The sequence below is a fragment of the Tasmannia lanceolata genome, unplaced genomic scaffold, assembly GCF_043159265.1.
Source record: "Tasmannia lanceolata isolate RefF3 unplaced genomic scaffold, GAP_Taslan_0.1 ptg000024l, whole genome shotgun sequence".
NCBI classification, from domain to species: Eukaryota; Viridiplantae; Streptophyta; class Magnoliopsida; order Canellales; family Winteraceae; genus Tasmannia; species Tasmannia lanceolata.
Genome location: NW_027518701.1, coordinates 4419891 through 4435208, shown reverse-complemented (window position 1 = coordinate 4435208; position 15318 = coordinate 4419891). Strand labels below are relative to the sequence as shown.

General features: G+C 39.2%; 2 protein-coding genes across 51 annotated transcripts in view; one reads left to right on the top strand and one right to left on the bottom strand.

Annotated features, from left to right (window-relative positions):
• The window catches only part of LOC143857156 (uncharacterized), a 60996-nt gene extending 50079 nt beyond the window's left edge, over positions 1-10917 (top strand). For 47 of the 50 annotated variants that reach the window (XR_013238485.1, XR_013238484.1, XR_013238483.1 and 44 more), the window contains 2 exons: positions 8187-8374; positions 10406-10917. The gene's annotated coding sequence lies outside the window, so the exon portion shown is untranslated. The remainder of the gene's footprint in view (positions 1-8186; positions 8375-10405) is intronic. The other 3 variants (XM_077367520.1, XM_077367489.1, XM_077367491.1) reach the window with 1 other exon arrangement.
• Positions 10918-13246: 2329 nt separating this feature from the next.
• LOC143857152 (putative F-box protein At4g17565) lies at positions 13247-15063 on the bottom strand. The gene is made up of 2 exons (XM_077367478.1): positions 14864-15063; positions 13247-14630 (listed from the first exon to the last, which is right to left on the bottom strand). The coding sequence occupies exon 2, from the start codon at positions 14588-14590 to the stop codon at positions 13457-13459; it is 1134 nt and encodes a 377-aa protein (XP_077223593.1). The 5' UTR covers positions 14591-14630; positions 14864-15063; the 3' UTR covers positions 13247-13456.
• Positions 15064-15318: the final 255 nt, after the last annotated feature.

The window sequence follows — 15318 nt, the reverse complement described above, 5'->3', positions numbered from 1 at the left end:
ACCACCGATTTCGACCAAAATCCGACCCAACCTCTGCCAGAACCCTCAAAACCCATCTCTACAATATCCGAACCCCATCTTCTCCGTCTCACCCTTAAACCCCATCTCAACCATCCTACTCTGTTTTTAACTCCCACAGCCACTACTCCGGCGGCCTCTGCATCTCCGATCACCGGCCGATTACCCTTCCACCACCATCTCCTTCCTTCTCTTATTCCCTCCACCACCGGCAACCCAATCGGAGCATCATAACCTCCATTAACCCATTACCACCAAACCCCTTTTCATCTCTCCCCTCATTTTCACCCAAATCTCTGCAGCCACCATCACAAACCACATCAAGGAGCAGAGGGATTTAGATCTGGATTTAAAGGGGTCGGATATCTCATTGGGTATTCTCGAGCAAACTGAGAAGGCTGCAAAAGGAGGTTTGAAATCCAAGGTTTGGGTATTGGAAGGTTGATGAAGTAGAAGTAGAAATAGAAAAGGGGTTTTGATTTAGGATTTGCAGGGAGCTGTGAAAGGAAAGAGAAGGAAGAGAAGAAGGTTGGGCCTCTCCATTTCCAAGGATTTTTGCCCATTTCAACCAATTTCGTCATCATCTCAACCCAATTTCACCAACAGCCCATCCATCACTATCTCCACTCAATTCCGCGGATGGCCCCTGCTGATGCGCTTATGGCTACCTTTTAACGCTACATGTAGGTTACCCGGATAACAAAAGAGGTGAGCATAGCATTCCTGTATTTTAGCATGTCATCTGGATTGGTTTTGATTTTTCTAACCCCAAGTATCCCGATTTATTATTGCATACCCATTTCAAATGATTACATTGGGTTAGTTTCTCTTCTTTGCCTTAAGTATCTTTCATTACATTTGGAGTTATAATAGTCCTTGGTGCATGAACCAGGTAATATGAAAGTTTAAGATTTTCTTCCTTGTGTGTTAGGCCCTTGATGTTTATCTAGTTTCATAGCTTGGACTTGTTGATTCAAAAGTCACAGATTTCAAATGAGGAGTGTCAGTTTCATTCATCCCTTGGGTTTTAGTTACCGATGTGCATATAAAGCAAAAGGAATCCCTTCATTCATTGTGATTCATTCTCTGCTCGGAATTTTGAAGTATGCTTGAAAGATAGTAATGGGACCTGATCATTTTTTAGGTTGGGACTTAGATCATATAGGATACCTGTGTTTGAATGGCATGGGGGTATGTTTGGTTCGCTTTTGGCATGCTACTTTAAATGAAAGCTGAGACCTGAATAATCTGTTGATGTTTTATAGGTGTAGAGATTCTAAGCTTTCGAGATTTAAGCATGGTTATTTTTTAGTGTGTCCAACATGTCTGTATTTCATTAAGGTACAAAATAGATTCCCTACACTAGCTTTATTGACTCAATAGATTTTGTACCATTTTTGGAGATGAGGATATTCAGGCTAATGCATGTTTTCATCTACTGTTGGAGTTTCATTCAATATACCCTTTCCTTGAGTACATCCGATGGAATTTTAGCCGCCCCAAGGTTAATTTGGACATGTAAAAGAGGTGGTTTCTTGTCCTTTAAGCCAAGAGGTCGATGTTCTTCAGAGTTGCTTCCCAATTTTGTGAGAGAAGGATCTAATATAATTCTCCGTGTAGGATAATGATGATCTTGTTTGATTCAAAGGAGCCTCAGTGTTTATCTATCCGATTCGGAATAAGACTAGCGACCTTGTCCTTTTAAGGAAATAATTCCTGACTTTTCCTTCCTTCTATCTCATTTTAGGATTTCTGTGGGGACTTAAGGTTTCATTTCTTTCTGAGATGGCTCTTCACATGCCCCTCGGGATCGCCTCTTAAGTTTAAGATTTGACCGATCATAGGGGCGCATCCCTGGGTTCAGGCTATGACAGAATGCTTCTTGAGCCAACCCTTCCCTTCCTGCCTTAGAGTTTTCGCAGGTTAAGGGATTCCTTCCTTTTAGGGTCTGTCATAGAGAGTTTAGGAGTCTGTCCATCCTTTATAGAGTCTAGGAGTAAGTCCTATCATCGTAGGGGGTTAGGATTCTGTTCGACCCCTCATCAAGTCATGTGATTCATTTCAATCCTTACAAGGCATAGGATTCTGTCCAACCCTTGCAGAGTCGAGATTCTGTCTTTCCCCCCCACAAAGTATAGGATTCTGTCCAACCTTTTCGGGATATCAGGAGTCTGTCCCATTCCTTATGATGATAGGATTCTGTCCTCTTGTGTCAAAAACCCAAAAAACATTTGAAAACTTGAAAACATAAAAAACATCTGAAAAATCCAAAATATTCCAAAAAATCTAGAGTCATTAGGAGTAGTTTCGAAATCTGTTCCGAACTACGGATGGCTTGATCCCTAGCTTGGGGGTACGTAGGCAGCTCAGGCATGCAGTTGGCATTCTGAGTCCAGTCACCATTTTAAAAACATATTCACAACTTCAAAACTTCCAGAACTTCAAACCTTTCAAAATAAACGTTTTTAACCTTCAAAAAATACAAAAATGCTTCAACCATTTTCAAAAAGATCTTCCCATAGAGTTAGGAGTCTGTCTTAGAAGTTTGGGGTGTCTTAGAGTTAGGAGTCTGTCTTGATCTTGTGTTGATTTGTTGTATCTCGTCGTGTAAGTGTCCCTAGAGTTAGGAGGCCTCGAGTCGTGGTCGGCTAGACACTTGGTCGAACTGATGGCTAGACTATGATACACTAGATATCCTATTGTTTCCCTATGACGCATAGCCTAGTCATACATAGGATGTAGGGCCCACCTGCATTAGTTTAAGGCTAAAACTTGCATTAGTTAGGGCATATAGGGAGTCTAAAAATCACAATTTACTTGAACTTAAGCAATCAAGAAGCTTTAAAAACTAGTCGAGTCTAGTTGGTCGAGTCTAGGATAGCGGTCCTAGACGGTTAGGCATCGTAGTTTAGAATAGGTCACCGAACTACGTTGACTCTGATTCTTCCCGAGGCTGGGATACGTAGAGCAGCCAAGATGGATGGCCATCTTGGTCCGAGTCGAGTATCACATTAGAGTCTTAGGGTTTGTCGTGTCGTGTGTGGAGTCCGGTCGTGTTGCGTGTTTTGATGTGTTTTCTTACTTTTCTGTACAGACCTCATACCTTTAGCTGTAGGGTGCATGTGCTTGTACATCAGAACTCAGACACCAATTAGGCATGCCACTCATAACCTAGCTATTCTTAGGTGATATCCCTTTCATTTACTCTGCGTGTGCTTATTATTTCCTCCCCGGGACGTGCATGCTTAGGTAGACGTTATCTCGGGGATATCAGTTCCCATTTGATATGATTTTCGCCTAGAATTCTTTGGAGTTAGTAAAAATGGCACAAGAGACCTTGTGCTTGCACTCGGGCAAATTGGGGGTGCTCTTCGGACCTTCCCCATTCGTCATCAGGCACGGACCTTTATATCTCTGGTTATCCATTGCAACAGAGCACAGTATGGGATCCAGGGCCCACTTCCTTGGATGGCGACTCTTCATATATCAGGTACGTCTTGGTTTCGAGACTTCGATCTCCGAATCAGGAGGTACCTCACTTCGCATCGCCACCCATGCTGTGAGTGGCTCCCCTTTCGAGAGTTCCTTGGTCGAGCTCTCCATCACGTGGATGATCCAGAGGCCGCCGGGGGCACGCCCCCTCAGCCGCTCCCGGATCGCGGTCCACACATCCCTTCATCGATATTCTCCAATAACGCAGAAGGATAATACAAAATCAATTGAGAGTGATGCAAGTGACCTCTTTGCTTGCACGCCTACACCAATGCCGCCTTTGTCAGTACAACAGATGCCAATGCATATCGCGATCTTTGGCATTGATTCCAAGGTCGAGGGTGAAGAGTCTGTTAATGATGACAGTGATAGTAGGGATGGCTCACCAACTCTTTAGATGCATCTTATTGATGTTCCTCCATATGTAGAGGGCACAATAAAGGTGCATGGCTTACCAATTTGGTCTGTGCTCCGTGATAGAAATATTGCTTTGCAGATCCCACTCTTGTTGACCCTCACATTGGAAGGAGCACCTACGAGCATGCCACCTAGAGAAGCTCACTCAATAATTGTCCCCTATCTCTAGGAACCGAGCCCTCGGGACCTCAACATTGATCGACGGAGCTACCATCAGTATTTGCTCCTTTTTCATGGAGTACATCAAGCGCTTGAGGCCGATGTACCACCAAGATTCCCATTTGATCGCGGACAACACAATTACATGGTAGTATCATTTCTCTTCCAATTGCTTGGGGGCAAGCAATTTGGGAAGGGGAGATTTGTAATGTTCTCTTTTAGGAACATTGATCTAGTGTTTGTGGATCGAATGGATGGGCCATATGGGACAGCTTTTTGTGTGATTGGACATCATTCGTGGGGCCGGATCATGCGGAGGTGACCTACTTGTGAGGCAAATGGAGTGGGAGTCCCTCTATAGGGCATGGGGTCAAGGGCCATATAGCATTCAAAGAGGATATGATATGACACTTTGGAGTGTCTCAGAGTGGTACTAAAATGATATGGGCACCCCTTCTGTGTGCATTGGGCAAAAGCCACTCTCTTGGACATTTTTGCTTGGGCATTGATTTGATATGGACACCTGGTTTTATATTGGTTATAAGCAGTGTTGCATGGATTCGGATTCGCGTGTCGGGATCCGACACGGATTCGAGGTGTCGGATTCGGCAAACCCCCAAAAGTGGGATTCGGATTCGTTAATTTTTAAATAAAATAAATTTTCAAAATTTTAAATTTAAATATATATATATATATATATATATATATGCTATGATTTGGTCGACACTTCAAATTTATTCCCGACTCACCTGTCCTGCCGTGTCCGACACGACACGCGTGTCCACACGTGTCGAAACTCCTTTGGACACTTTTACTTGTATTGTTGGAAGTATTAGACTTAATGTGGGTTTGTGGGCATGTTTGTGTACCGTATCAAGTGTGACATTCTGTTTTTTTTATTGAATATTGTGTTTTCCTCATTTAGACAAGCTCGAATCCATGTCGAAACTGAACACACGAATCCATATCCACAGATCATGATTACATATACTTTCTATTTTAGCCGTGTCCCTGTTTCTAAAGTTTGGACGTTTGCCGTGTCCGACACTCCGTGTCCGTGTCAACACGCGACACTCATGTCTGTGTCCACAAATCATAGTATATGTGTGTGTGTGTTCATGAAAAATTTGAGGGTAGAGGGTTGAGGTGAGTTTTCTATTAAGAGAGTTGAAGGAGGAAGGGGGTCGATAATCGAGAATCGAGGAGCTAGGGTTTTTATTAAAAGAGTACCGGTTTTGCTATCATATAAAAAAGTTAAGAAGAAAATACCTTTAAAAGGAAAATATACAGGATTCGCATTTCAAAAGATACAACAATGAATCGGATTCGCCCGAAAAAAAAGGGACACACCCGGACACTGCTACGACAAGAATCCGGGTGTGTCCCACGTGAATCCAAGTCTGATTCGGATGTGGAGACGTGTCGACACGGTTTCGGCATAGGGGGGCAAAGAATCCGTGCAACATCGATTATAAGTAGGTTGGATAGGTAAGGAAAGGGGTATGCTTGCCTATTATCTCCATGTCTCGAAGTGAAGTTGGCTAGTCTAGCCGATCAGCCGTGGTAGTGAGATAGTGCATCTCCTACATGGTGAAGGTGCAGTGAGCACCCCATCAATCCTATATCCCCTATCCTCCTTGAAGCAGTGTGCACTTAGAGATCACCCATCTTCCACAAGCATTCAAGAGAACACCCCCTCCATGAGCAGTGCGCCCTTGGATGCGACAACCATCTATCCTTCCCCATCTACTCTTCTCCTTCCGTACATATTCTCCACAACATCCCTCCATGTAATGCCCCCAATCTTCTGTATGCGACTGAATTGTTACATGAAGAGATTAACTTCAGATTGCCCATCTTCCATCTATCTTTATATTGTGTTTTTGCATATGGTGTATTAAATGGAGTGCTGCCATTAGTGCTATATGAATGCAATGCAGTCTTTTTCTTGAGTGTTTAATGTTCTTTATAGAGGTTGAAGAAAAGGGTCATTACAGTGGCCATGGCAGTTGGATTGGACTATAGCCATACTTTTTAGGTACTTTAGAGGAAAACAAGAAATCAGAAGGAAAGTGAGAACCATAGTTTCAAAACTCCCCCACGTCATTGTGGACTTCCCCGAGTGGACTCCCTTTTACCTTGGCCATTTTCTTGTCTGAGTCCGCATTTTGCCCTATAAAATCAATCAAAACTCGTTTGACTCTCCCAAGTTACGACCGCATCAATCAAGTCCTCAGCCACGTAAACTGAATGCACAACCGCACTGTGCCGAGTTGACTAGGATTTGTTTTGGCGTCGTTTTCACCTGCGGCTGCGTTTTGAAAAAAAACAGTGAGAAACTCTTGCTTGGAGAGAGGCCTAATTGCATTAGCTGTGAAACTTGCTCATCAATGTGGCAAGATGAGTTTGATTGTACCAGATCCATGTGATATTCTTCTTCAGTGCAGGATAATTAACCCTTTCTTCTTCCGACTAGAGGAAGAACAAGAAAGAAAAAAAAAAACAGCTCTACCCCTCCTTCCATGCCTTTCAAGTTTTGGGGTTTATTATCTTATATAGAGTATAATATATTGCAATGTGACACTTCTCCTCGGTTTGTGCCTCTTTCAATTCTGTTGGCATACAAAAAAAAAGGTGAGTCCCATCCCAATTTCTAAGCAATGTACCCAATTTATGCTGTTTAGTACTGTTTATTTTTATCAATGTGGCACATTGTGGATGGCCATGGTTTGAAATTTTAATTGATGTGACAAGCTTTGGATTATCTCCATCAAATGAATGTTCACTCACATTTAAATATCACATGTAGGGTGGAGTCTAGAGGAGCATATCAAATACAACATCCCCCCCTCCCCCCGCCACTGACACACACCCACACAAAATGGTCAAAACCCACGTCTACCTCTACAAATTTAGCCAGGAGATAAGTGGGTCCATTCAACTTAAAAGATGTAAGTTGCATCCTGGGTATCTCCTTAATGCTTGAAATATTATGTTTAGTTTCACCGATAATGAGGATTAACAAGTGGGAAAGAAATCGAGCAGATTACAAATGGGGCAGCAACTATTTACTCAATCTAGGTAGCAAGTTAGACACTTGTTAACAGGGCAGCAACACAATCATCAACCTTCTACACATGAACTCCGAAGCGTCACTTGCCACGTGAACAGTGTAGGGGACATGAATTGAGTAATACCTCACCTTTTTATGGGTAGAAATTGCTGACAATCATTCTCTTTGCAACAACTCCCCACAACAACCCTCTGCCACAAACCCAAGCATTTCTTTAGATGTTGAACCGGTAGGTCACAACTTCCTCGAGGAAAATAGAGTCTCCGCCCCACAAACCCAAGCATTTCTTTAGATGTTGAACCATTAGGGCACAACTTCGTCAAGAAAAATGGAGTCTCCGTTGCAGTTGTCAAGGATCATGATCCCTTGATTGCCTACGCAAGCAAAATAGGAAGTAGAGTGATGAAACCAAAGCGGTGTGTGTGGGGTGGGGGGGGGGGGGGGGGCGGGGGGGGCGGCTTTGAGTTCATAATTTCTCCTTGCATCATCATCACTGCCAACCCATGAAAAGTTAAGCCTCATAGAACCCCTAACTACAAATTAAGGTGCCATACGTAAGAAGAAACATGCCATGAGATAACAACTACAGGATGTTGGAGAGGAAGGTTCATAAGAAAACGGCCCATCAATAATTCTTATGCCCAACTCTTTTTTACAGGGTAATTTCAGAATATTAAACTGTTTTTAACTTTATATCCTTTTGAGAAAATTTGGTATAGGTTTGTCAACTAAACTTTTATTGACTAATTAGAATATAATCAGCTCAGAACTTTTTCGTGGCCTTATTTGACGACCTCCTCTTCTTTCTGATAAAGTTTATGTTGCTGGTATTGTGACTATCTGAGCTGATGTTTGGGGAACACAATTGAACTGCATTTACTTTTTAGACATGTAATCATATTATTGATGCTTCTATTATTTTCGTGTTAAGGTAATTTTTCAATCTCTACAACTTAGGTTTTAAGTTGATTTATTGGTCACTATTTGTTGATTTATTTCTCGCTATTATTTTCATGGTGGAATGAAGTAGTCTGAAAAAATTCATTGAGGCTCCGAATTTTCCTGGCGCCGCAAAATTGGCGTGGCATTTTTTTGGACAAATCGTTGATGCTCTCGCATATATGCATGGGCGCGGCATCGTCCATAACGATTTGAAACCAGACAACATCCTTCTGGATGCGCGAGACGAAATTAAAGTTGCAGATTTTGGATAATGTAAGATTCACAAATCTTTGAATTTAAAGTCTTACTATTTCTTCATTTTTTTTAATGTATTCTCATGTTTGTTTCATCATCTCCCTATTCAATGAGATTAGTATGCTGTTTCCAACATGTTGACAGCCTTGATTCTTTATCATCTTACCTTTTTATGTGGGTAACCTGCTTGAATGCAGGTCATATAGATAAATAAATAAATATATATATATATATATATATATATATATATAGTGGGTTCCTTATTTTTCTGAACAAGATGAATGAATAGGATATGAAATGAAGAAGTGTTCGTCTTTTAGGATGGGTCAGCGAAGGTCGGAAAACTTGAACATGTGAGAAGATTTCAAATTCTTAAGTAGCTTAGTATGAAGTTATGTTTAAACTCTACTTCATACTACTAACATGCATATTGAAAATTTGAGAAAACTATGTGTTTGGCTCTTTTATATGTATGTAATCTGTTGGAGGACAAAGCATGGGTTCAAACTATCAATTATATTCAGTTGCAAACCATGGAACATCAAAACCTTTCCAGAATATCATCACTCATTATATGCAAATCAACTCGGATGCTCATCAACCCTAAAATGCATGTGAATCATATCATTATTCAACTAGGGATGTCGAGAATGTGTGTGATTCAGTTTCTCCAATTATTGAAAGATCTGATATCTGGACCAGGCTGATCAACCATGGTCAATTGTTCCCTTTGGCACCATTGATGGGACCAACCTACTGAAGTAGATATTGGGTAGAAATATGGGGAGAAGATTGCTGGGAATCTGGTATTTGTACGGTGCAAGGATTTTGAAAAAGCATTATGCCTTCCCGATCGTTACTAGCATCATGTCCATGCATACAAGACAAATTATGCTAGTAAAAAAAGAAATTTTTAAAAGGAGTGTCAATATGATCATAAATTGGACTTCTCGTTGTCTCCAGTTACGCATTCAATACACACAAAGTAGAAAAATTCTTCTCATAGTTTCCAAAACTTCATGTTAGAACCCTTTTAAACCCTTTGTGATATAGACTTTGTAAGGCATTATGTATTGTGGATGTGCTGAATATTTACTGAGCACAACTTTGGAATGGAAAGGTACATGTGTAGGTTCGTCAACCAAGGTCATCCCGAATTTGATTAACCTTACTAATGTTAGTTCGATTTTGGTTCAGTGCAGGTTATTTTTTGGAGTGAAATTTCTCATATGAGAAAAGAACAGAATCTCCAAGGATATCACCATAATGGTAAAAGGCACACCAAAATGTTGAACTCAACAACATTACACAATCTGCATTCAATCTCAATCATTACTTAGAGTTGTGGCAGTTTTCTAGCAATGAAACTCAGACTGCCTCTTCTACTACTAATAAGTTCTTCATTTTTTGTATACTAGACATATTTGATAATAGAGTTACACTCCATTTGAATTTTGGTTGATGACAGCTAAATACTCTTATCATTCACACATAAAAAATAGGACCAAGCTTCCAAATATAGAACCTTAGTGATAAACAGTTTATTTAAATCTTTTATTTAAGATTATACAGTATGCATTTACAGCTCAACAAATCACCAGCTTCAGGTTACAGATTTTATCAAGAGTAATCTAAATTTCTTGTTAAATTTGAAATAATTCTTAGGGAAAAAAAATCAATTACAGCACTCACCTTCTTTTTTGTATGGCATCCACGATAAAAAAAAATTGCTTCAAACAAGTAGACCACATACTAGATTGGTTACAACTGACAAAACCTGCAGAATTCTATCGTATGGCTAGAAACTTCCACAATCAGCTAAAGCATTCACATGTTAGAAGAAGCGGTGTAATTTATTAATCTTTGTAGAGAGTTGACTCCATACTTTTAGAAATATTTATGTAAACTGTTTTTGGCTTACTTTGTTCATGATATCTGTTTTATTCCCAGTAAGTACAATTCTTACACACACACGCACACGTGTGTGTGTGTTTTGCCATTCATCGTTATTAATTTTTTCTTTTTCTTTTTTTTTTTATTCTTTTCCAGCAATGCCTCTGCCATTATTGCAACAGGACAGTGAAATCGGTCAGCTTTCCAGAAATCCTACCCCTTATGTAGCACCTGAATTGAAGAGAAAATTGAAGGAAAAAAAGAAGGGGAAAAAGAAGAGAAAGGCTAACCTCATGGATGAAAAGGTAGACATTTTCAGCTTAGGAGTCATTTTTTTTGAGCTCCTATATGTATTCACATCACCCGCAGCAAATGTGGAAAGATGTCTTTGTCTTGCTGACATCCAGCGTCATGGAGTGCCACATGATTTTGAAGAAAAGTATCCAGAAGAATCAGCGTTAATAAATCGGATGATATCGGGAAAGGTTTACAATCGACCTTCAATCACAGAATTACAAGTGCTTGCCCGACAGAAGAGGCAGAAGTGCAATTTACATTGACGATTTTCAATTTCTTGTTATGACATTGCAACTACAGGATGGTAGACTAGATTTTGGGTTTTCTCCCTAGGTCTTCATACATTACTAAAGAAATTAGTCTTCATACCACTTTTGAAAACTCATTTTGTACCCCTTCACCCTTTTCAATGTAAAAAAATGTTTCTGTTTTTTTCCACTAAACAATCCATCACAAACAAATCTCAATATCTTGACAAATATTAAATTCCTCATAGTATGCACACTTTACCAATTTCAATAATGCTTCTGTTATTTCCCACTAAACCATTAATCACATACAAATTCAATTCCTTCACAAATATTAAATTCCTTGTGATATGCACACCTTAAACTTCTTACAGCACTTTCAAAGAGACCATTCAAAAAAAAAAGATAGCAATTTCAAAGAGCACCCACTAATCCTTTTTGCATTAGTTTTAAAAATTTTGAAAGTGGAAACAGATTCTAATATCTTTGTGATAAAATACAGCAACATCAATAAATAGGACGGATTACCCCTTCTGGCTGACAGGCAGATATTTGTGTTTGTTTTTTTTATTTACTTCTTCCTCAAATCAACATCATAGTTCTCCATATTTCCTACAGAAAAAAAAAATCCCCGTGTTTTCCTAACTATGCAGTTTTCAAATAGCCCGAGATCTAGTTTGGCAAGTGGTAACCACTCAAAAAAAAAATCTAATTTTGGTTAAGAACATTGGTTAAGAACATCAACAGCACAAGGAACAAAAGGGGTAAGACAACAATAGAAGATCAAATCAAATAGCAAGAGAGTTACCAAAATGAGATTTTTTTCCCTCGGTGATTGACCAAATCAAATCCAAATCAGTTGAAACTTTTACAGAAGCATGATAAGAACCATGTAAGAATATTGTAAATTTTTCATGAATTTTTATTTCTGTTTGGTGCCAATTATTCTTTGATGAGATTCGAGCATGTAAGGAGGTCAGCTAATAGAAAGCCTGACAAATTGGCTAAGGGGGTCAGCTAATAGAAAGCCTGACAAATTGGCTAAGCCTGACAATTATTCTTTGATGAGATTCGAGCATGTAAGGAGGTCCACAATTTCGGTCCGAAATTTTGAGAAATAGTAATTTTTTTTTTCAACAAAAAAAATATGTTACAAAATTTCGGAATTTCAGTCCGAAATTAATTAAATATTCTATTTTAATTATTACCAAATTTCGACCTCAATTTCAGAATTTCAGTCGAAATTTCGGTTTTTTGAAAGTCCGAAACCGGTACCGAAATCGAAATTTTAAACCATGAGTTTAGATGGAGAAAAAAGGATATAATCACTCAAGGCATCATGTTATAACGTTGAGGACTCACTCAGCCAGCATCCTTTTATAATGTTTTAAGTGAAGTATTGATAGGCTCTCCCTATTAGTCAATAGGATATAATCGCTTAATTCATTAGTTAATGACTCAAAGCTCATACTTAATGGTCAAGTAAAGAAAAACACTCAAGGCAAAATTGAAGGCAAAATTGAGAGATAATAGTGAGATGGTGTGAGCCCTGGCAATCTAAATCTAAAAAAAGGGTTGAAAAATAGAAACTATCCAAGGTGCTGAAATAAAATTAATCTAAAATAACGGAAATTGTCTAGTCACCCTGGCTGGATCACATCAATCAGAAATACAAAATAAATATTTTTATCGTTAAAAATGTGGTGCAACCCATATGTTAGTACACTTCAATGAAATGCCATACATTACATGATTCAAAATCTAGTGGAATCAAGAATTGAATTTGAACTCTTTGGCATTCTTCCATTTCATTGACATCATAAGAACGAAAAATTGAATAGCTCCACAATTTAACACCACAATTTAAAGTATTGAAAATACAAAAAAAAAAAAAAAAAAAAAAAATCATAACCTCCTTGATTCTCAGTTCAAAAAGACCAAGTGAAAGCTACTCATACAACACCTTCGAGAACCCTGTGTGCACTACAAGCTCAACATAACACACACAGGCAATAAGTTTCTGGTTACGAATAACACTGGATGTTAAAACCTCATTGTTTCTTTAACAGGAAAATGAGAAAGAGGGGGCGGGGGTGTTCTTGTATCTTTAAAAGCAAAAGGTTTAAAAATAATAATAAACACTGGATGTGAAATTTTCAAGTCCACCCTTGGTTACGAATTACTCAGCTCAGCCGATGATCCACTTCCAAGGCCATGTTAAACGGGGTGGGTGGAGAATCATTGGGTCCCAAAATAACAACACTAATAGCCATCTATTATCATAAAGCAAGAAAACCTGCCAATGATATTTGTTTCTTTTGCAAAAAAATATACAACAATGTAGAACGATTTTGGTTCTTTCTAAAACTATGGAACCATACCAATAAGATGAAGCTACTAAAATCGGAAATAATTGTAGTAAAATTAGAGTCAAATCCCTTTGAGCACAACAGAACAAGAAGAAAAGCTCAATTTAAATTGTAAATCCTACCCTAAAGATAAAATTAGTAAAGACGAGCTCAAATTCTTTAATTAGAAACATAGAAAGCAAAACAAGAATACAAGCTCAATTAAAATCCTAAATTTCACTGAAAGAAAAAATTACTAAAGATAAGCTCAAAGTCTCCACTCAGAAATAAAGAAATAAATATAGTTGTTGTTGCTATGACTGCGGTGTAAACGAAATGTTTGTCCACTTTAATGAATTGTAAAGCTGAGACAGATGTGGATAGATTGGAATGTGTCGGTTGATCTCGCCATTCTCTAAGCAAAACATCCATAAATTAACACCCCGACATTTACTATTCCTGTGAGCGGACGAAATGGAGTTTCCTTTGAACCCCAACAAGCCAGATGATTTAAGAGAAACAGAGCCACTCGTACTGGGGTGTTCATTATCCCTGTGAGCAAAACAAATGGAGTTTCCTTTGAACCCCAACAAGCCAGATGATTTAAGAGAAACAGAGCCACTCGTATCCAAGAACAGTATGTAGTCACCAATGCTTTCCACCAAAACCCACTTTGGAGCACTCTGATCTAGCTTGAAAACACGGAAGGTTCCAGTAGCACAAATATTTCTGAAAAGGGATCCTTCATAATGAGAACAAAAATCTCTTGGTTCAAGACAATATCCTACAACCATCAACAACTCTCCACATGATTCCATCAAATGGTAAGAAAAGTGGTGGGCGACCCTCAAATATCCATTAGGCTTGGATGGTAACCGTGACAGAACTTTGCTCCAACGTCGTCTAGGTTTGTCTCCCAAATTGAAAGCCTGAAGTTCTCCACTTCCAGTCATGGCATAAAAAAATCCCTTAAAGAATATGAAATCCTCATACTCACTGCCTTTTTTCCCAATGGGAGTCCATGTTTCACCTCCAATTTGACAGGAGAATAATCCTCCATAAACAGTAAGGGCCACAACTACACGGTTATCAGCTATGGTTTTCTGATCCTCAAAGGTGGGTGGTGGAAATATCACTGCCTTCTTCAACCTCCAGGGGTCGAATTTAAGTCCACGCAAAAAAGACACATTATATGGAAGCTGGATTCTGGATCTTGAAAATGGGTTCAAGAGAAAACACCGTGCAAACCCATCTGTCATTATCATCCACTGGCCAGAAGATCCACGGCATTCGAATCCACGTGCCTCTGGCAACTTTAGATTGTAAACTCTGCTCTCGTATGGGCTGAAAAAACTCCGAGTCACACTGTTTTGATTCTCAGAGAGCAGAAGCCATGGTAATGGAGATGATGTGTTAGGTTTCTTTTTCGCGACACTTGTCCACCACATACAGACAGCACCAAAGCGGATATGATCCTCGAGGGATAGCCTATTTAGAATAAAAACTATGATATCCATGGGAAGTTCAGACCACCTACGCTCTACAGCATCCATTGATTTAGAAAAAAAAAATCTAATTTTTGTCTAGAATACCCACAACACGAGGAACCCAGATCAAGTAAAGGGAAGAAGAAAGGAGAAAAAGGCGGTAAGACAACACTAGATGCTCAAATCAAATAAAAAGGGGAGAAGAAAGGAGAAAAGGGTAATAGAGAATGTTACCAAAACGAGATTTTTCCCCCAATAAACCGTGTTCTTCTCTTCGTTTCTTCTCCCAACTGCAAAAGCCTTCAACCTTTTTTTTTTTACACGAAGTCAAAAAGAGAGAAGGAGGGTTTTCTTCTTCACAAACCCTAGAAACTCAAATCCAATAAATTTAAAAGGTTAGAAGAAAGGGGAAAGTGCCAACTAAAGTTTCCCGATGGCTACCGTATGTTTCTATAGAACAAACACATATGAGTCAAAAATGATATTCGCACTCTCTTTGTTTTAGGAGACTTGGTGACTTTTTATATAAGTCCGTTATTTTTTCAAAATGAGAGTGGGACCCACTTCTTAGGATGATCTACAATGTAAATAAGTTGTACACATATATCATCTTCATAGGATGATCCAAACCGTTCATTTGTTAGCCCCCCCCAAGAGGTTGTAGGAATTGGAGTACGGATTACGATTTC